Here is a 20,242-nt window from a genome sequence, read left to right as displayed (position 1 = left end):
ATCCAAAAGCACAGCCAGCACACCATCCATTTGATTTGTAAAATGCATGTATCCTTTTCCATGTAAAGCATGAGAATTGATGAAATAGTAAAGGAGCATGGGCTTCACCATACAGCCAGCAGTGTGGCTACATATCATGGCGGTCAGACAACCTTGAATTACGAAGCCCTTTTCTCCTCTTCAGTGTACATTTGTTTGTGTTAGTATATGTTTGTGTCTGCACCCTTTTTTTTAAGTTTTTGTAACTGCTCTGGATATCCCATCGAAGCCCTATGATGTTATATCTCATCATAAGCTCACATTATGCAACAAGAAACATTTCTTCTCGTTCTCAAGCCATACACTGCTGGCTCCTTTGCTAGTGGATGCCCCACACTGCCCATGTTCACGTTGAACACGTTGTGCAGTTTCACACACTGAGTTTGAATTGATGCAAAGTCAAAAACGTTTTTCGGATCCATGTCTTCTATCCACAAGCTTAATGTTCCTTCCATTTCATCACAGCTTTGTCTCTTACGCTGTATGATATCGGCATTCTCTGATCACTAAAGGCCACACTTTAGATGTGATTGAATGAATGGTTGACTTGTTCACCCCCTACAGCTTTCTGACCACTGTTCCAATTAAGCCACTGTTCAACTCAGGTTTCTACTTTTTGCACTAATGTTAGCAATTTTTGTTTTGTCTTTTTGATTTTTCAGGTATTTGGCAGACACTTGTTGGTTTCCTTTTCTGCATTATTAAGTGAATTATAAAGACTGCACAGTGTTTCTGAGACTGAGCACGCATGGACCTGGACAAGACAATGGGACACCCACAGATGGCTTGGGATATGTGCACAGAGGAATACATCTTTTGAAAGCCATTCAAATCTTTTTGGTGCAGCTCTAAGCTTTGAAAAAAATTTAAGATGGGGTCTGAGGCTGACCTCATGAGTAGCGCTGAAAATGTGTTGCTGGAAAAGTGCAGCAGGTCAGGCAGCATCCAAAGAGCAGGAGAATCGACGTTTCGGGCATAAGCCCTTCTTCAGAGCTTATGCCCGAAACATCGATTCTCCTGCTCTTTGGATGCTGCCTGACCTGCGGTGCTTTTCCAGCAACACATTTTCAGCTCTGATCTCTAGCATCTGCAGTCCTCACTTTCTCCTTTGACATCATGAGTACATGGACAGGAAATCAATGGATAATGAGGTATGAGTGTATGTGAATGAAAAACTAGAATTTATTCTTCCATATTGTGTATTGATCAGAAATCAAATCTATCCAATACAGGAACTCAAATATGGTGAAGAGTACAGCACAAATTACAGAGGAATGGAGGAGATTCCTGTTTGAGAAGAGATACCAAGGTGACAAAACAGGAGTGGCTGTCCCCAGAACCTTTGTTGCATATGATGCTTTATTACAGGGCCAAAGCGTATGAAGAATATTTTGTTCTGCCACACAAATGTACCATGACACCCAGAATAACCTAACTTTTAGATTAGATAATAACTTCAAGCTTCCTTACCTGGAAAATCAGTCTTCACAATATCGACACCAACCTGCAGATTAGGTTCAGCTGCCAGAACAGCGTAATCCCCATGGTGAGAAATGTTGAAATTAAAATTTGGGATTGTGGTGAGGACTGGATTTGCCAGATATGGCTTTCCTTTCGTTGTCCTTTCCAACTGAATTTCATTCCATGGAATCTTCAATTTTTCAGCAATTAATTTCCTGATGAGTAGACGGCCACCCTTTGTGGACAGAATTGAAAATAAACTAAATTAATGATGTGGAGATGTTGGTGGGAAAAGAGCTCAAATAGTTAACGTGAAATTGTGGCTTTTTAATTTTAAATCTTGAGACTGCTGGCTTAGGGTACTTAGTGGATTCTATGCATTAGGACAGTACATTAGAATTAGAATTTTCACCCTCTGCATGAAAATATTGCCCTTAGGTCCCTTTCAAATATTTTCCCTCTTACCCTAAACCTATGCCCTCTAGTTCTGGACTCCCCCCAACCCAGGGAAAAGACTTTGTCTATTTACCCTATCCATGCCCTCATGGTTTTCTAAACCTCTATGAGGTCACCCCTCAGCCTCCGAGGCACCAGGGAAAACAGCCCCAGCCTATTTAGCCTCTCCCTGTAGGTCAAATCCTCCAAGCCTGGCAACATCCTTGTAAATCTTTTCTGAACCTTTTCAGGTTTCACAACATCCTTCTGATAGGAGGGAGACAAGAATTGCATACAATATTACAAAAGTTGCCTAACCAATGATCTGTACAGCCACATGACCCCTCCCCCAACTCCTATAATGAATGCTCTGTCCTATAAAGAATACCAAATCCCTTCTTCACTATCCCATTTACCAGCAACTCCACTTTCAAGGAACTATGAACCTGAACCCCAAGGTCCCTGTTCAGCAACATGCCCTGGGTCCTGACCGTTAAGTGTTTAAGTCCTATTCAGCCACTTAATATGATCATAGCTAATCTGATTACACCAAATTCACGCTCATTCTTGATAACCTTTTACCTTTTGCTTATCAAGAATGTATTCATCTCTGCCATTAAAAATATTCAAAGACTCATGCATTTGAGAAAGGACTCACTAGCTATTGTGAGAAAAAGTTCTCATTCATGTTAAATAGGCAACTCTTACTTTGAAAGAGTCTTCCAAAAGAGGAATCAACTTCTCCACATCTACTTATCAAGTCCCTTCAGGCTCTAATATGTTTCAAGCAAGTCACTTCTTACTCCTTTAAGCGCAAGCAGATACAAACATAGTTTATCTTCGCAAGAAGGTTAGACAAGCAAAGTTTATACCTGCTTGAGTTTATGGAAATAAGGGTGATCTAATTGGAATATAAATCCTAAGGATCTTAACAGAGTGAATGTGGAGAGGAAGTTTCCTCTGATGGTAGAATCAGGTCTTGAGTCTATGGAAACCTGTTTGTCAGAAGGTGGCAGAAGCAGTAACTTTGAATATTTTTAAGGTAGAGGTAGATAGATTCTTGATAAAGCAGAGTGTTGAAAGGTTATCAGGGTTAACAAAAAGTAATGATCTTACAGAATGACACAAAGAACTGAGTTCATACTTTGCATGTTCATATGTACATCATTTCCAATATGTAACTATTTTAATGGCAGATCTTACTGGAGGGCAGGCAAGTTGGCCATGGGCTTGAAAACAGGGTTAGAAATTATACTGGACTTTCTAGGACCATCTCCTACTTGAAGCACTTGTCCTTTGCTATTCTGAGACAGTTGCTTGATGTCAGGATGTTAGGTGAAAGTGAGGACTACAGACTACCCCAGTTCCAACCTGCCTGCTCAGCACCATCCTCATGATTAGTCTTACCTGCCAATCTTCCTTCCCACCTATCCCCTCCAACCTATCACCTTCATCTACCTATTGCACTCTTATCTACCTTCTCCCCCACCCCCCTCCCATTTATCCCTGCACCCTGGAGGCTCCGAGCCTCATTCCTGATGAAGGGCTTTTGCCCGAAACGTTGATTTTCCTGTTTCTCGGATGCTGCCTGACCTGCTGTGCTTTTCCAGCACCACTCTGATCTAGATGTCGGAATGTTGTTAGCCTCCTATGTCCGAGTCATTCCTTTGAAGGTCTTTCTGGAGTCTGGGCTTCTTGCGTGACCTGTGCGTCGAGTTGAAGCCCTGATTGTCACCGATGGGCAGCCGCACATCCCTCCAGGTACTGACCCTAAAGTCTAAACTCGATCACCAGCTCTCCCCCAACTTACTGCACAAAGATTCCTCACGCCAGAGACTCTCTCAGCCCTGTCCCTCAAGTCAGTCCTCTTGGTCTGAAATGCCAGACACACTATGTCCTTAGGCGTGTTCCCTGCCCTCATTCCTCTGGTGCACGGTGGGCAGGGCCCGCACGTCTACGTCCAGCTCGTTACCATGGCGGCCTTGGCGTCTCTTGCAAAGACAAACGCGCCAATGCGCTCTCTCTCCTCGGCCTGCACACAGCGAGCCGCCAGCAACCACTCGGAGCGAGTCGGCTGCCAGGAGCCACAGCCGAAAGCCCAGCGGAGCCCCTCCATCCCGCGGTTACTCAACGCCACCTTCCACGGCCTCATTGACAGCGGCGGCAGGAGGAGCAAGGATATGACCTCTGCTCCGGAAGCGGGAATAACCAATCCGATTGGGAGGAGGACTGGGAGGCGGGGAGTGATATCAGTTAACAGCCAATGAGCTGAGGGGATGGGTGGGCGACAATGGGCCGTGCGCATGCTCAGTTCTGTTGTTGGGTTCTTTGTATTGGGAACGTGGAGGCCACCACCACAACCGCAGGTTACTTTCATGATATTGTCCTTTCAGCATGAACTCCTTCTTTTGTTAACATTAACTAGACCTACAGCTTGCAATGATTTACTGCGTAGATATAATTAGTTTCGATTTGTTTTGTCTTTTGGCCTTGGTGAGAACAATTTTCCCTTTCGTTCACAATATGATGTAACCAGCACTGTGCCCTCTTCCTGCTGTATCCCGGGCACTGTGCCCTCTTCCTGCTGTATCCCGGGCACTGTGCCCTCTCCCTGCTGTATCCCGGGCAGTGTGCCCTCTCCCTGCTGTATCCCGGGCAATGTGCCCCCTTCCTGCTGTATCCCGGGCACTGTGCCCTCTCCCTGCTGTATCCCGGGCACTGTGCCCTCTCCCTGCTGTATCCCGGGCACTGTGCCCTCTCCCTGCTGTAACCCGGGCACTGTGCCCCCTTCCTGCTGTATCCCGGGCACTGTGCCCTCTCCCTGCTGTATCCCGGGCACTGTGCCCCCTTCCTGCTGTATCCCGGGCACTGTGCCCCCTTCCTGCTGTATCCCGGGCACTGTGCCCCTTTCCTGCTGTATCCCGGGCACTGTGCCCTCTCCCTGCTGTATCCCGGGCAGTGTGCCCTCTCCCTGCTGTATCCCGGGCAGTGTGCCCTCTCCCTGCTGTATCCCGGGCAGTGTGCCCTCTCCCTGCTGTATCCCAGGCACTGTGCCCCCTTCCTGCTGTATCCCGGGCAGTGTGCCCTCTCCCTGCTGTATCCCGGGCACTGTGCCCTCTCCCTGCTGTATCCCGGGCACTGTGCCCCCTTCCTGCTGTATCCCGGGCACTGTGCCCTCTCCCTGCTGTATCCCGGGCACTGTGCCCCCTTCCTGCTGTATCCCGGGCAATGTGCCCTCTCCCTGCTGTATCCTGGGCACTGTGCCCTCTCCCTGCTGTATCCCGGGCACTGTGCCCTCTCCCTGCTGTATCCCGGGCACTGTGCCCTCTCCCTGCTGTATCCCGGGCAATGTGCCCCCTTCCTGCAGAATCCCAGGGTGTGTGCCCCCTTCCTGCTGTATCCTGGGCAACGTGCCCTCTCCCTGCTGTATCCCGGGCAGTGTGCCCCCTTCCTGCTGTATCCCGGGCAACGTGCCCTCTCCCTGCTGTATCCCGGGCAGTGTGCCCCCTTCCTGCTGTATCCCGGGCACTGTGCCCTCTCCCTGCTGTATCACGGGCAATGTGCCCCCTTCCTGCAGAATCCCAGGCTGTGTGCCCCCTTCCTGCTGTATCCTGGGCAACGTGCCCTCTCCCTGCTGTATCCCGGGCAGTGTGCCCCCTTCCTGCTGTATCCCGGGCACTGTGCCCTCTCCCTGCTGTATCCCGGGCAATGTGCCCCCTTCCTGCAGAATCCCAGGGTGTGTGCCCCCTTCCTGCTGTATCCTGGGCAACGTGCCCTCTCCCTGCTGTATCCCGGGCAGTGTGCCCCCTTCCTGCTGTATCCTGGGCAACGTGCCCTCTCCCTGCTGTATCCCGGGCAGTGTGCCCCCTTCCTGCTGTATCCCGGGCACTGTGCCCTCTCCCTGCTGTATCACGGGCAATGTGCCCCCTTCCTGCAGAATCCCAGGCTGTGTGCCCCCTTCCTGCTGTATCCTGGGCACTGTGCCCCCTTCCTGCTGTATTTCGGGCAGTGTGTCCCCATCTTGCAGAATCCTGGGAACTGTGCCCCCATCCTGCTGTATCCTGGGCACTGTGCCTCCATCCTGCTGTATTCCGGGCAGTGTGTCCCCTTCCTGCTGTATCCCAGGCACTGTGCCCCCATCCTGCTCTCTCCTGGGCACTGTGCCCCCTTCCTGCTGTCTCCCGGGCGCTGTATCCCAGGCAGTGTGCCCCCTTCCTGCTGCTACCCGGGCAGTGTGCCCCCTTCCTGCTGTATCCCGGGCACTGTGCCCTCTCCCTGCTGTATCCCGGGCATTGTGCCCTCTCCCTGCTGTATCCCGGGCACTGTGCCCTCTCCCTGCTGTATCCCGGGCACTGTGCCCCCTTCCTGCTGTATCCCGGGCACTGTGCCCCTTTCCTGCTGTATCCCGGGCACTGTGCCCTCTCCCTGCTGTATCCCGGGCACTGTGCCCTCTCCCTGCTGTATCCCGGGCAGTGTGCCCTCTCACTGCTGTATCCCGGGCACTGTGCCCCCTTCCTGCTGTATCCCGGGCACTGTGCCCTCTCCCTGCTGTATCCCGGGCACTGCGCCCCCTTCCTGCTGTATCCCGGGCAATGTGCCCTCTCCCTGCTGTATCCCGGGCACTGTGCCCTCTCCCTGCTGTATCCCGGGCAATGTGCCCCCTTCCTGCAGAATCCCGGGCAATGTGCCCCCTTCCTGCAGAATCCCAGGCTGTGTGCCCCCTTCCTGCTGTATCCTGGGCAACGTGCCCTCTCCCTGCTGTATCCCGGGCAGTGTGCCCCCTTCCTGCTGTATCCCGGGCACTGTGCCCTCTCCCTGCTGTATCCCGGGCAATGTGCCCCCTTCCTGCAGAATCCCAGGGTGTGTGCCCCCTTCCTGCTGTATCCTGGGCAACGTGCCCTCTCCCTGCTGTATCCCGGGCAGTGTGCCCCCTTCCTGCTGTATCCTGGGCAACGTGCCCTCTCCCTGCTGTATCCCGGGCAGTGTGCCCCCTTCCTGCTGTATCCCGGGCACTGTGCCCTCTCCCTGCTGTATCACGGGCAATGTGCCCCCTTCCTGCAGAATCCCAGGCTGTGTGCCCCCTTCCTGCTGTATCCTGGGCAACGTGCCCCCTCCCTGCTGTATCCTGGGCAGTGTGCCCCCTTCCTGCTGTATCCTGGGCACTGTGCCCCCTTCCTGCTGTATTTCGGGCAGTGTGTCCCCATCTTGCAGAATCCTGGGAACTGTGCCCCCATCCTGCTGTATCCCGGGCAGTGTGCCCCCTTCCTGCAGAATCCCAGGCTGTGTGCCCCCTTCCTGCTGTATCCCGGGCACTGTGCCCCCTTCCTGCTGTATTTCGGGCACTGTGCCCCCTTCCTGCTGTATCCTGGGCACTGTGCCCCCTTCCTGCTGTATCCTGGGCACTGTGCCTCCATCCTGCTGTATTCCGGGCAGTGTGTCCCCTTCCTGCTGTATCCCAGGCACTGTGCCCCCATCCTGCTCTCTCCCGGGCACTGTGCCCCCTTCCTGCTGTCTCCCGGGCGCTGTATCCCAGGCAGTGTGCCCCCTTCCTGCTGCTACCCGGGCAGTGTGCCCCCTTCCTGCTGTTTCTCGGGCAGTATGTCCCCTTCCTGCTGTTTCCCGGGCAGTATGTCCCCTTCCTGCTGAATCCCGGGCAGTGTGCCCCCTTCCTGCTGTATCCCAGGCTCTGTGCCCCCTTCCTGCTGTATCCTGGGCACTGTGTCCCCTTCCAGCAGAATCCTGGGCAGTGTGTCCCCTTCCTGCAGAGTCCCGGGCACTGTGCCCCTTTCCTGCTGTATCCCGGGCACTGTGCCCCTTTCCTGCTGTATCCCGGGCACTGTGCCCCTTTCCTGCTGTATCCCGGGCAGTGTGTCCCCTTCCTGCTGTATCCCGGGCAGTGTGCCCCCTTCCTGCTGTTTCCCGGGCAGTGTGCCCCCTTCCTGCTGTATCCCGGGCAATGTGCCCCCTTCCTTCTGTATCCCGGGCAGTGTGTCCCCTTCCTGCAGAATCCCGGGCACTGTGCCCCTTTCCTGCTGTATTCCAGGCAGTGTGTCCCCTACCTGCTGTATCCCGGGCACTGTGTCCCCTTCCTGCTGTATCCCGGGCACTGTGCCCTCTCCCTGCTGTATCCCGGGCACTGTGCCCTCTCCCTGCTGTATCCCGGGCACTGTGCCCTCTCCCTGCTGTATCCCGGGCAATGTGCCCCCTTCCTGCAGAATCCCAGGCTGTGTGCCCCCTTCCTGCTGTATCCTGGGCAACGTGCCCTCTCCCTGCTGTATCCCGGGCAGTGTGCCCCCTTCCTGCTGTATCCCGGGCACTGTGCCCTCTCCCTGCTGTATCCCGGGCAATGTGCCCCCTTCCTGCAGAATCCCAGGCTGTGTGCCCCCTTCCTGCTGTATCCTGGGCAACGTGCCCTCTCCCTGCTGTATCCCGGGCAGTGTGCCCCCTTCCTGCTGTATCCTGGGCACTGTGCCCCCTTCCTGCTGTATTTCAGGCAGTGTGTCCCCATCTTGCAGAATCCTGGGAACTGTGCCCCCATCCTGCTGTATCCCGGGCAGTGTGCCCCCTTCCTGCAGAATCCCAGGCTGTGTGCCCCCTTCCTGCTGTATCCCGGGCACTGTGCCCCCTTCCTGCTGTATTCCGGGCAGTGTGTCCCCTTCCTGCTGTATCCCAGGCACTGTGCCCCCATCCTGCTCTCTCCCAGGCAGTGTGCCCCCTTCCTGCTGCTACCCGGGCAGTGTGCCCCCTTCCTGCTGTTTCCCGGGCAGTATGTCCCCTTCCTGCTGTTTCCCGTGCAGTATGTCCCCTTCCTGCTGAATCCCGGGCAGTGTGCCCCCTTCCTGCTGTATCCCAGGCACTGTGCCCCCTTCCTGCTGTATCCTGGGCACTGTGTCCCCTTCCAGCAGAATCCTGGGCAGTGTGTCCCCTTCCTGCAGAGTCCCGGGCACTGTGCCCCTTTCCTGCTGTTTCCCGGGCAGTGTGCCCCCTTCCTGCTGTATCCCAGGCAGTGTGCCCCCTTCCTGCTGTTTCCCGGGCAGTGTGCCCCCTTCCTGCTGTATCTTGAGCACTGTGCCCCCTTCCTGCTGTATCCCGGGCAATGTGCCCCCTTCCTTCTGTATCCCGGGCAGTGTGTCCCCTTCCTGCAGAATCCCGGGCACTGTGCCCCTTTCCTGCTGTATTCCAGGCACTGTGTCCCCTTCCTGCTGTATCCCGGGCACTATGCCCCCTTCCTGCTGTATCCCGGGCACTGTGTCCCCTTCCAGCAGAATCCTGGGCACTGTGTCCCCTTCCAGCAGAGTCCCGGGCAGTGTGCCCCTTTCCTGCTGTATCCCGGGCAGTGTGTCCCCTTCCTGCTGTTTCCCGGGCAGTGTGCCCCCTTCCTGCTGTTTCCCGGGCAGTGTGCCCCCTTCCTGCTGTTTCCCGGGCAGTGTGACCCCTTCCTGCTGTATCTTGAGCACTGTGCCCCCTTCCTTCTGTATCCCGGGCAGTGTGTCCCCTTCCTGCAGAATCCCGGGCACTGTGCCCCCTTCCTGCTGTATTCCAGGCAGTGTGTCCCCTTCCTGCTGTATCCCGGGCACTGTGCCCCCTACCTGCTGTATCCTGGGCACTGTGCCCCCTTCCTGCTGAATCTCGAATAGTGTGCCCTCTCCCTGTGCATGCCGGGCAGTGCACCCGCTCCCTGTTTAATCCCAGTCAGTGTACCCTCTCGCTGCTGAAACTCCTGCAGTGTACCCTCTCTCTGCCAAATCCTGGGCAAAGTGCCCATTCCTGGAAGAATCCCGGGCTGTGTACCACCTTCCTGCTGCATCCCGGGCAGTGTACCACCTTCCTGCTGAATCCTGGACAGTGAGCCTGTTTCCTGCTGAATGCCGGGCAGTGTGCCCTCATCCTGATGAATCCCGGACAGTGTGCCCTCATCCTGATGTATCCCGGGCAGTGTGCCCTCTCCCTGCTAAATTCTGGGCAGTGTGCCCTCTTCCTGCTGAATCCTGGACAATGTCCCTTGTGCTTGCCGAATCCTGGGTAGTGTGCCCTATTCCTGCCAAACCAAGGGCAGTGCGCCCTCTCCCTGCTAGGAATCCCAGGGAATGTGGCCTCTTCCTGCTGTATCCCAGGCAGTTTGCCCCCCCCACCCCCCGCTCACGCTGAATCCCGGGCAGTGTGCCCACTTTCTGCTGAATGCAAGGCAGTGTGCCCTCTCCCTGCTGAATATCCGGCAATGTATTCTCTCCCTGCCAAATCCCAGGCAGCGTGCCCATTCCTTGCTGAATCCTGGGCAGCGTGCCCAATACTTGCTGAATTGTGGGTAATGTGCCCTCTCCCTGCTGAATCCCGGGCAGGGTGTCCTCTCCCTGCTGAATCCCGGGCAGTGCGCCCTCTCCCTGCTGAATGCTGAGCAATATGCCACCTTCCTGCTGAATACCGAGCAGTGTGCCCCCTTCCTGCTGAATCCCGAGCAGTGCGCCCTCTCCCTGCTGAATGCTGAGCAATATGCCCACTCCCTGCTGAATCCTGAGCATTGTGCCCCCTTTCTGCTAAATCCCGGGCAGTGTGCCCACTCCCTGCTGAATCCCGGGCAGTGTGCCCTATTCCTGCTGAATCCCGGGCATGTGCCCATTTCTGAGCAAATCTCGTGCAGTGTGCCCCCTTCCTGCTGAATCCCATCAATGTGCCCTCTCGCTGCTGAATGCAAGGCAGTGTGCCCTCTCCCTGCTTAGCGTGCCCATTTCTTGCTGAATCCCGGGCAGCATGCCCAATACTTGCTGAATTGCAGGCAGTGTGCCCTATTCCTGCTGAATCCAGGGCATGTGCCCATTTCTGAGCAAATTCCGGGCAGTGTGCCCCTTCCTACTGAATCCCATCATGTGCCCTCTCGCTGCTGAATCCTGGGCAGGGTGCCCTTTCGCTGCTGAATGCTAGGCAGTGTGCTCTCTTTCTGTCGAATCCTGGGCAGTGTGTTCTCGCCTTGCCGAATCCCAGGCAGTGTGCCCTTCCACTCCTGAATCCTGGTCAATGTGCCCTCTTCCTGCTGTATCTTGGGCAGTGTGCCCTCCCACTCCCGAATCCTGGGCATTGTCCCCTCCCACTGCCGAATCCCGTGCAGTGTGCCCTCTCCCTGCTGAATTCCATGCAGTGTGCCCTCTTCCGGCCGAATCCCGTCCGGTGTGCCCCCTTTCCTGCTGAGTCCCGGGCAGTGTGCCCCCTTCCTGTTGAATCCCAGCGATGTGCCCTTTCCCTGCTGATTTCTGGGCAGTGTGCTCTCTCCCTGCTGAATCCCAGCGAATGTACCCTCTTCATTCTGAATTCCGGGCAGTGTGCCCCTTCCTGCTGAATCCCAGCAATGTGCCTGCTCCCCACTGAATCCTGGGCAGTGTACACTTCCTGCTGAATCCCAGGCAGTGTGCCCTATTCCTGCTGAATCCCGGGCAATGTGCCCATTTCCGAATGAATCCCGGGCGGTGTGCCCTCTCCCTGCTGAATCCCATGCAGTGTGCCCTCTCCCTGCTGAAGCCTGGGCAGTGTACCCTCTTCCTGCTGAATCCCGGGCAGCGTTCCTTCTGTCTGGCGAATCCCGGGCAGTGTGCCTTATTCCTGCTGAGTCCCGTGCAGTGTGCCCCTTCCTGCTGAATCCTGGGCAGTGTGCCGTCTCCATGCTGATTTCCGTGCCGTGTGCCCTCTCCCTGCTGAATCCCAGCGAATGCACCCTCTCCCTGCTGAATCCCATCTGGTGTGCCCCCTTTCCTGCTGAGTCCCGGGCAGTGTGCCCCCTTCCTGCTGAAACCCAGCAATGTGCCCTCTCCCTGCTGAATCCTGGGCAGTGTTCCCTCTTCCTGCTGAATCCCAGCAATGTGCCCTCTCCCTGTTGAATCCTGGGCAGTGTGCCCTCTCCCTGTTGAATCTCGGGCAATGTGCCCTCTCCCTGCTGAATCCCATGCTGTGTGCCCTCTTCCGTCCGAATCCCATCCGTTGTGCCCTCTTCCCTGCTGAATCCCAGCAATGTGCCCTCTCCCTGCTGATTTCTGGGCTGTGTGCCCTCTCCCTTCTGTATCCCAGCGAATGTACCCTCTTCATTCTGAATCCCGGGCAATGTGCCCCCTTTCGTCTGAATCCCGGGCAGTGTGCCCTCTTCCTGCTGAATTCCAGCAATGTGCCCGCTTCCTGCTGAATCCTGGGCAGTGTGCCTTCTCGCTGCTGATTTCCGTGCTATGTGCCCTTTCCCTGCTGAATCCCAGCGAATATACCCTCTTCATTCTGAATCCTGGGCGGTGTGCCCTCTTCCTGCTGAATCCCAGGCAGTGGACCCTCTTGCTGCTGAATCTCCGGCAGTGTACCTTCTCCCTGCCAAATCCCGGGCAGTGTGCCCATTCCCGGACGTATCCTGGACAGTGTGCCCTCTCCCTCCTGAATGCTGGCAATATGCCCTCTTCCTGCTGAATCCCAGGCAGTGTGCCCTCATCCTGCCAAATCCCAGGCAATGTGCCCTCTCCCTGACAAATTCCAGCAATGTGCCCTTTTCCCGCTGAATCCCGGGCATTGTACCCTCTTCCTGCTGAATCCCGGGCAGTGTGCCCCCTTCCTGCTGAATCCCGGGCAGTGTGCCCTCTCCCTGCTGAATCCCGGGCAGTGTTCTTTCTGCCTGCCGAATCCTGGGCAGTGTGCCCCCTTCCTGCTGAATCCCAGGCAGTTTTCCTTCTGCCTGCCGAATCCCGGGCAGTGTGCCCTCTTCCTGCTGAATCCCAGGCAGTTTTCCTTCTGCCTGCTGAATCCCGGGCAGTGTGCCCTCTTCCTGCCGAATCCTGGGCAGTGTGCCCTCTTCCTGCCAAATCCCATCCAGTGTGCCCTCTCCCTGCTGAATCCCAGCAGTGTGCCGTCTCCCTGATGAATTCTGGGCCGTGTACCCTCTTCCTGCTGAATCCTGGGCAGTGTGCCCCCTTGCTGAATCCCATCAATGTGCCCTCTCGCTGCTGAGCTCTGGGCAGTGTGCCCTTTTCTAGCTGAATGCCGGGCAGTGTACCCTCTCGCTGCCAAATCCCGGGCAGTGTGCCCGTTCCCGGATGAATCCCAGGCAGTGTACCCACTTCCTGCTGAATCCCCAGCAGTGTACCCTCTTCCTGCTGAGTCCCAGGCAGTGTGCCCTCCTCCTGCTGAATCCCAAACAGTGTGTCCTCTCCCTACTGAATCCCGGGCAGTGTGCCAATTTCCTGCTGAATCCCGTGCAGCATGCCCTCTTCGTGCTAAATCCCAAACAGTGTGTCCTCTCCCTACAGAATCCCGGGCAGTGTACCCTCTCGCTGCTGAATCTCTGGCAGTGAACCCTCTCCATGCCAAATCCCGTGCAGTGTTCCCATTCCTGGACATATCCCGGGCAGTATGCCCTCTCCCTGCTGAATGCTGGCAATATGTCCTCTCCCTGCTGAATCCTGGGCAGAGTGTCTGTACCCTGCTGAATCCCGGGCAGTCTGCCCTCTCCCTGCTGAATCCCGGGCAGTCTGCCCTCTCCCTGCTGAATCCCGGGCAGTCTGCCCTCTCCCTGCTGAATCCCGTGCAGTGTGCCCTCTTCGTGCTGAATCCCAGCAGTGTGTCCCCTTCCTGCTGAATCCTGGGCAGTGTTCCTTTGCCTGCTGAATCCTGAGCAGTGTGCCCTCTTCCTGCTGAATCCCGGGAGGTGTTCCTTCTGCCTGCCGAATCCTGGGCAGTGTGCCCTCTCCCTGCTGAATCCTAGGCAGTGTGCCCCCTTCCTCCTGAATCCCAGCAGTGTGCCCCCTTCCTGCTGTATCCTGGGCACTGTGTCCCCTTCCAGCAGAATCCTGGGCAGTGTGCCCCTTCCTGCAGAGTCCCGGGCACTGTGCCCCTTTCCTGCTGTATCCCGGGCAGTGTGCCCCCTTCCTGCTGTATCCCGGGCAGTGTGCCCCCTTCCTGCTGTTTCCCGGGCAGTGTGCCCCCTTCCTGCTGTATCCCAGGCAGTGTGCCCCCTTCCTGCTGTTTCCCGGGCAGTGTGCCCCCTTCCTGCTGTATCTTGAGCACTGTGCCCCCTTCCTGCTGTATCCCGGGCAATGTGCCCCCTTCCTTCTGTATCCCGGGCAGTGTGTCCCCTTCCTGCAGAATCCCGGGCACTGTGCCCCTTTCCTGCTGTATTCCAGGCACTGTGTCCCCTTCCTGCTGTATCCCGGGCACTATGCCCCCTTCCTGCTGTATCCCGGGCACTGTGTCCCCTTCCAGCAGAATCCTGGGCACTGTGTCCCCTTCCAGCAGAGTCCCGGGCAGTGTGCCCCCTTCCTGCTGTTTCCCGGGCAGTGTGCCCCCTTCCTGCTGTATCTTGAGCACTGTGCCCCCTTCCTTCTGTATCCCGGGCAGTGTGTCCCCTTCCTGCAGAATCCCGGGCACTGTGCCCCCTTCCTGCTGTATTCCAGGCAGTGTGTCCCCTTCCTGCTGTATCCCGGGCACTGTGCCCCCTACCTGCTGTATCCTGGGCACTGTGCCCCCTTCCTGCTGAATCTCGAATAGTGTGCCCTCTCCCTGTGCATGCTGGGCAGTGCACCCGCTCCCTGTTTAATCCCAGTCAGTGTACCCTCTCGCTGCTGAAACTCTTGCAGTGTACCCTCTCTCTGCCAAATCCTGGGCAAAGTGCCCATTCCTGGAAGAACCCCGGGCCGTGTACCACCTTCCTGCTGCATCCCGGGCAGTGTACCACCTTCCTGCTGAATCCTGGACAGTGAGCCTGTTTCCTGCTGAATGCCGGGCAGTGTGCCCTCATCCTGATGAATCCCGGACAGTGTGCCCTCATCCTGATGTATCCCGGGCAGTGTGCCCTCTCCCTGCTAAATTCTGGGCAGTGTGCCCTCTTCCTGCTGAATCCTGGACAATGTCCCTTGTGCTTGCCGAATCCTGGGTAGTGTGCCCTATTCCTGCCAAACCAAGGGCAGTGCGCCCTCTCCCTGCTAGGAATCCCAAGGAATGTGGCCTCTTCCTGCTGTATCCCAGGCAGTTTGCCCCCCCCACCCCCCGCTCCCGCTGAATCCCGGGCAGTGTGCCCACTTTCTGCTGAATGCAAGGCAGTGTGCCCTCTCCCTGCTGAATATCCGGCAATGTATTCTCTCCCTGCCAAATCCCAGGCAGCGTGCCCATTCCTTGCTGAATCCTGGGCAGCGTGCCCAATACTTGCTGAATTGCGGGTAATGTGCCCTCTCCCTGCTGAATCCCGGGCAGGGTGTCCTCTCCCTGCTGAATCCCGGGCAGTGCGCCCTCTCCCTGCTGAATGCTGAGCAATATGCCACCTTCCTGCTGAATACCGAGCAGTGTGCCCCCTTCCTGCTGAATCCCGAGCAGTGCGCCCTCTCCCTGCTGAATGCTGAGCAATATGCCCACGCCCTGCTGAATCCTGAGCATTGTGCCCCCTTTCTGCTAAATCCCGGGCAGTGTGCCCACTCCCTGCTGAATCCCGGGCATGTGCCCATTTCTGAGCAAATCTCGTGCAGTGTGCCCCCTTCCTGCTGAATCCCATCAATGTGCCCTCTCGCTGCTGAATGCAAGGCAGTGTGCCCTCTCCCTGCTTAGCGTGCCCATTTCTTGCTGAATCCCGGGCAGCATGCCCAATACTTGCTGAATTGCAGGCAGTGTGCCCTATTCCTGCTGAATCCAGGGCATGTGCCCATTTCTGAGCAAATTCCGGGCAGTGTGCCCCTTCCTACTGAATCCCATCATGTGCCCTCTCGCTGCTGAATCCTGGGCAGGGTGCCCTTTCGCTGCTGAATCCTAGGCAGTGTGCTCTCTTTCTGTCGAATCCTGGGCAGTGTGGTCTCGCCTTGCCGAATCCCAGGCAGTGTGCCCTTCCACTCCTGAATCCTGGTCAATGTGCCCTCTTCCTGCTGTATCTTGGGCAGTGTGCCCTCCCACTCCCGAATCCTGGGCATTGTCCCCTCCCACTGCCGAATCCCGTGCAGTGTGCCCTCTCCCTGCTGAATTCCATGCAGTGTGCCCTCTTCCGGCCGAATCCCGTCCGGTGTGCCCCCTTTCCTGCTGAGTCCCGGGCAGTGTGCCCCCTTCCTGTTGAATCCCAGCGATGTGCCCTTTCCCTGCTGATTTCTGGGCAGTGTGCTCTCTCCCTGCTGAATCCCAGCGAATGTACCCTCTTCATTCTGAATTCCGGGCAGTGTGCCCCCTTCCTGCTGAATCCCAGCAATGTGCCTGCTCCCCACTGAATCCTGGGCAGTGTACACTTCCTGCTGAATCCCAGGCAGTGTGCCCTATTCCTGCTGAATCCCGGGCAATGTGCCCATTTCCGAATGAATCCCGGGCGGTGTGCCCTCTCCCTGCTGAATCCCATGCAGTGTGCCCTCTCCCTGCTGAAGCCTGGGCAGTGTACCCTCTTCCTGCTGAATCCCGGGCAGCGTTCCTTCTGTCTGGCGAATCCCGGGCAGTGTGCCTTATTCCTGCTGAGTCCCGTGCAGTGTGCCCCTTCCTGCTGAATCCTGGGCAGTGTGTCGTCTCCATGCTGATTTCCGTGCCGTGTGCCCTCTCCCTGCTGAATCCCAGCGAATGCACCCTCTCCCTGCTGAATCCCATCTGGTGTGCCCCCTTTCCTGCTGAGTCCCGGGCAGTGTGCCCCCTTCCTGCTGAAACCCAGCAATGTGCCCTCTCCCTGCTGAATCCTGGGCAGTGTTCCCTCTTCCTGCTGAATCCCAGCAATGTGCCCTCTCCCTGTTGAATCCTGGGCAGTGTGCCCTCTCCCTGTTGAATCTCGGGCAATGTGCCCTCTCCCTGCTGAATCCCATGCTGTGTGCCCTCTTCCGGCCGAATCCCATCCGTTGTGCCCTCTTCCCTGCTGAATCCCAGCAATGTGCCCTCTCCCTGCTGATTTCTGGGCTGTGTGCCCTCTCCCTTCTGTATCCCAGCGAATGTACCCTCTTCATTCTGAATCCCGGGCAATGTGCCCCCTTCCGTCTGAATCCCGGGCAGTGTGCCCTCTTCCTGCTGAATTCCAGCAATGTGCCCGCTCCCTGCTGAATCCTGGGCAGTGTGCCTTCTCGCTGCTGATTTCCGTGCTATGTGCCCTTTCCCTGCTGAATCCCAGCGAATATACCCTCTTCATTCTGAATCCTGGGCGGTGTGCCCTCTTCCTACTGAATCCCAGGCAGTGGACCCTCTTGCTGCTGAATCTCCGGCAGTGTACCTTCTCCCTGCCAAATCCCGGGCAGTGTGCCCATTCCCGGACGTATCCTGGACAGTGTGCCCTCTCCCTCCTGAATGCTGGCAATATGCCCTCTTCCTGCTGAATCCCAGGCAGTGTGCCCTCATCCTGCCAAATCCCAGGCAATGTGCCCTCTCCCTGCCAAATTCCAGCAATGTGCCCTTTTCCCGCTGAATCCCGGGCATTGTACCCTCTTCCTGCTGAATCCCGGGCAGTGTGCCCCCTTCCTGCTGAATCCCGGGCAGTGTGCCCGCTCCCTGCTAAATCCCGGACAGTGTGCCCTCTCCCTGCTGAATCCCGGGCAGTGTGCCCTCTCCCTGCTGAATCCCGGGCAGTGTTCCTTCTGCCTGCCGAATCCCAGGCAGTGTGGCCCCTTCCTGCTGAATCCCAGCAGTGTGCCCTCTCCCTGCTGAATCCCGGGCAGTGTTCTTTCTGCCTGCCGAATCCTGGGCAGTGTGCCCCCTTCCTGCTGAATCCCAGGCAGTTTTCCTTCTGCCTGCCGAATCCCGGGCAGTGTGCCCTCTTCCTGCTGAATCCCAGGCAGTTTTCCTTCTGCCTGCCGAATCCCGGGCAGTGTGCCCTCTTCCTGCCGAATCCCGGGCAGTGTGCCCTCTTCCTGCCAAATCCCATCCAGTGTGCCCTCTCCCTGCTGAATCCCAGCAGTGTGCCGTCTCCCTGATGAATTCTGGGCCGTGTACCCTCTTCCTGCTGAATCCTGGGCAGTGTGCCCCCTTGCTGAATCCCATCAATGTGCCCTCTCGCTGCTGAGCTCTGGGCAGTGTGCCCTTTTCTAGCTGAATGCCGGGCAGTGTACCCTCTCACTGCCAAATCCCGGGCAGTGTGCCCGTTCCCGGACGAATCCCAGGCAGTGTACCCACTTCCTGCTGAATCCCCAGCAGTGTACCCTCTTCCTGCTGAGTCCCAGGCAGTGTGCCCTCCTCCTGCTGAATCCCAAACAGTGTGTCCTCTCCCTACTGAATCCCGGGCAGTGTGCCAATTTCCTGCTGAATCCCGTGCAGCATGCCCTCTTCGTGCTAAATCCCAAACAGTGTGTCCTCTCCCTACAGAATCCCGGGCAGTGTACCCTCTCGCTGCTGAATCTCTGGCAGTGAACCCTCTCCATGCCAAATCCCGTGCAGTGTTCCCATTCCTGGACATATCCCGGGCAGTATGCCCTCTCCCTGCTGAATGCTGGCAATATGTCCTCTCCCTGCTGAATCCTGGGCAGAGTGTCTGTACCCTGCTGAATCCCGGGCAGTATGCCCTCTCCCTGCTGAATCCCGTGCAGTGTGCCCTCTTCGTGTTGAATCCCAGCAGTGTGTCCCCTTCCTGCTGAATCCTGGGCAGTGTTCCTTTGCCTGCTGAGTTCTGAGCAGTGTGCCCTCTTCCTGCTGAATCCCGGGAGGTGTTCCTTCTGCCTGCCGAATCCTGGGCAGTATGCCCTCTCCCTGCTGAATCCTAGGCAGTGTGCCCCCTTCCTGCTGAATCCCAGCAGTGTGCCCTCTTCCTTCTGAATCCTGGGTAGTGTGCCCCCTTCCTGCTGAATCCCAGCAGTCTGCCCTCTTCCTGCTGAATCCCAGCAATGTGCCCTCTTCCTTCTGAATCCCGGGCAGTGTGCCCTCTCCCTGCCGAATCCCGGGCAGTGTGCCCTCTCCCTGCTGAATCCCAGCAATGTGCCCTCTCCCTGCTGAATCCCGGGCAGTGTGCCGACTCCCTGCTGAATCCCGGGCAGTGTGCACTCTTCCTGCTGAATCCCGGGAAGTGTGCCCTCTTCCTGAATCCCGGGCAATGTGACCTCTCCCTGCTTATTTCCGGGAAGTGTGCCATCTTCCTGCTGAATCTCCAGCAGTGTACCGTCTCCCTGCCAAATCCTGGGCAGCATGCCCATTCCCGGATGAATCTCAGGCACTGTGCCCTCTCCCTGCTGAATGCCGGGGAGTGTGCCCCCTTCCTGCTGAATCCTGGGCAGTGTCTGCCCCGCCCTGCTGAATCCTGGGCAGCGTTCCATTTCATGGACGAATTCCGGGCAGTGTGCCCATTCCGGACGAATTCCGGGCACTGTGCCCACTCCCTGCTGAACTCCGGGCAGTGTGCCCCCTTCTTGCAGAATCCTGGCAAGTGTGCCCTCTCCCTGCTGAATTCTGGGCAGTGTCCCCTCTCCCTGATGAATCCCGTGAAATGTGCCCTCTCACTTTTGAATCTCTGGCAGTGTATCTTCTTCCTGCCAAGTCCCGAGTAGCGTGCCCATTCCCGGATGAATCCTGGGCAGTGTGCCCTGTCCCTGCTGAAGGTTGGGCAGTGTGCCCCCCCCCCACCGCTGAACCCCGGGCAGTGTGCCCTCTCCCTGCTGAATCCCGGGCATTGTGCCCATTCCTGGACGAATCCTGGGCAGTGTGCCCTCTTCCTGAATCCCAGGGAGTGTGCCCTCTTCCTGATTCCCGGGGAGTGTGCCAACTCCCTGCTGAATCCCAGGCATTGTGCCCTCTTGCTGCTGAATTCTGGCAGTGTGCCCTCTTCCAGCTGAATCCCGGGCAGTGCCCACTTCACGTTGATTCCCAGGCAATGCGCCTCCTTCCTGCTGAATCCTGGGCAGTGTGCCCCCGCCCTGCTGAATCCCGGGCATTGTGCCCATTCCCGGACGAATCCCGGTCAGTGTGCCCTCTCCCTGCTGAGTTCTGGGCAGTGTGCCTTCTCCCTGCTGTATCCCGGGCATTGTGCCCATTCCTGGATGAATCCCGGGCATTGTGCCCTTTCCCGGATGAATCTTGGGCAGTGTGCCCTCTTCCTGGTGAATCCCGGGGAGTGTGCCCTCTTCCTGAATCCCTGGAAGTGTGCCATCTCCCTGCTGAATCCCAGCAATGTGCCCGCTTGATGATGAATTCTGGCAGTGTGCCCTCTTCCTGCTGAATCCCGGGCAGTGCCCACTTCACGTTGATTCCCAGGCAATGTGCCCCATTCCTGCTGAATCCCGGGCATTGTGCCCATTCCCGGACGAATCCTGGGCAATGTGCCCTCTTCCTGGTGAATCCCAGGGAGTGTGCCCTCTTCCTGCTGAATCCCGGGCAGTGTGCCCTCTCCCTGCTGAATCCCAGACATTGTGTCCATTCCCGGATGAATCCT

The 20,242-nt window shown here is 57.1% G+C and overlaps 2 protein-coding genes across 5 annotated transcripts in view; one reads left to right on the top strand and one right to left on the bottom strand.

Moving 5' to 3' along the window:
- Nucleotides 1-4,107, bottom strand: part of aasdhppt (aminoadipate-semialdehyde dehydrogenase-phosphopantetheinyl transferase) — an 86,537-nt gene extending 82,430 nt beyond the window's left edge. For 2 of the 3 annotated variants that reach the window (XM_060826678.1, XM_060826680.1), the window contains exons 1-2: nt 3,908-4,107; nt 1,510-1,735 (exon numbers count right to left, since the gene is read on the bottom strand). In XM_060826678.1, coding sequence (XP_060682661.1) covers nt 1,510-1,735; nt 3,908-4,087 — 406 coding nt within the window. In that variant the 5' untranslated portion in view covers nt 4,088-4,107. The other variant, XM_060826679.1, reaches the window with a different exon arrangement.
- A 157-nt stretch (nt 4,108-4,264) lies between these two features.
- Nucleotides 4,265-20,242, top strand: part of msantd4 (Myb/SANT-like DNA-binding domain containing 4 with coiled-coils) — a 36,996-nt gene continuing 21,018 nt past the window's right edge. For both annotated transcript variants that reach the window (XM_060826677.1, XM_060826676.1), the window contains exon 1: nt 4,265-4,301. The gene's annotated coding sequence lies outside the window, so the exon portion shown is untranslated. The remainder of the gene's footprint in view (nt 4,302-20,242) is intronic.

The sequence above is a fragment of the Hemiscyllium ocellatum genome, chromosome 6 (genome assembly GCF_020745735.1).
Source record: "Hemiscyllium ocellatum isolate sHemOce1 chromosome 6, sHemOce1.pat.X.cur, whole genome shotgun sequence".
Classification (NCBI taxonomy): Eukaryota; Metazoa; Chordata; class Chondrichthyes; order Orectolobiformes; family Hemiscylliidae; genus Hemiscyllium; species Hemiscyllium ocellatum.
The sequence above is the reverse complement of the archived record's forward strand: the minus strand, read 5'-3'. Positions and strand labels throughout refer to the sequence as shown.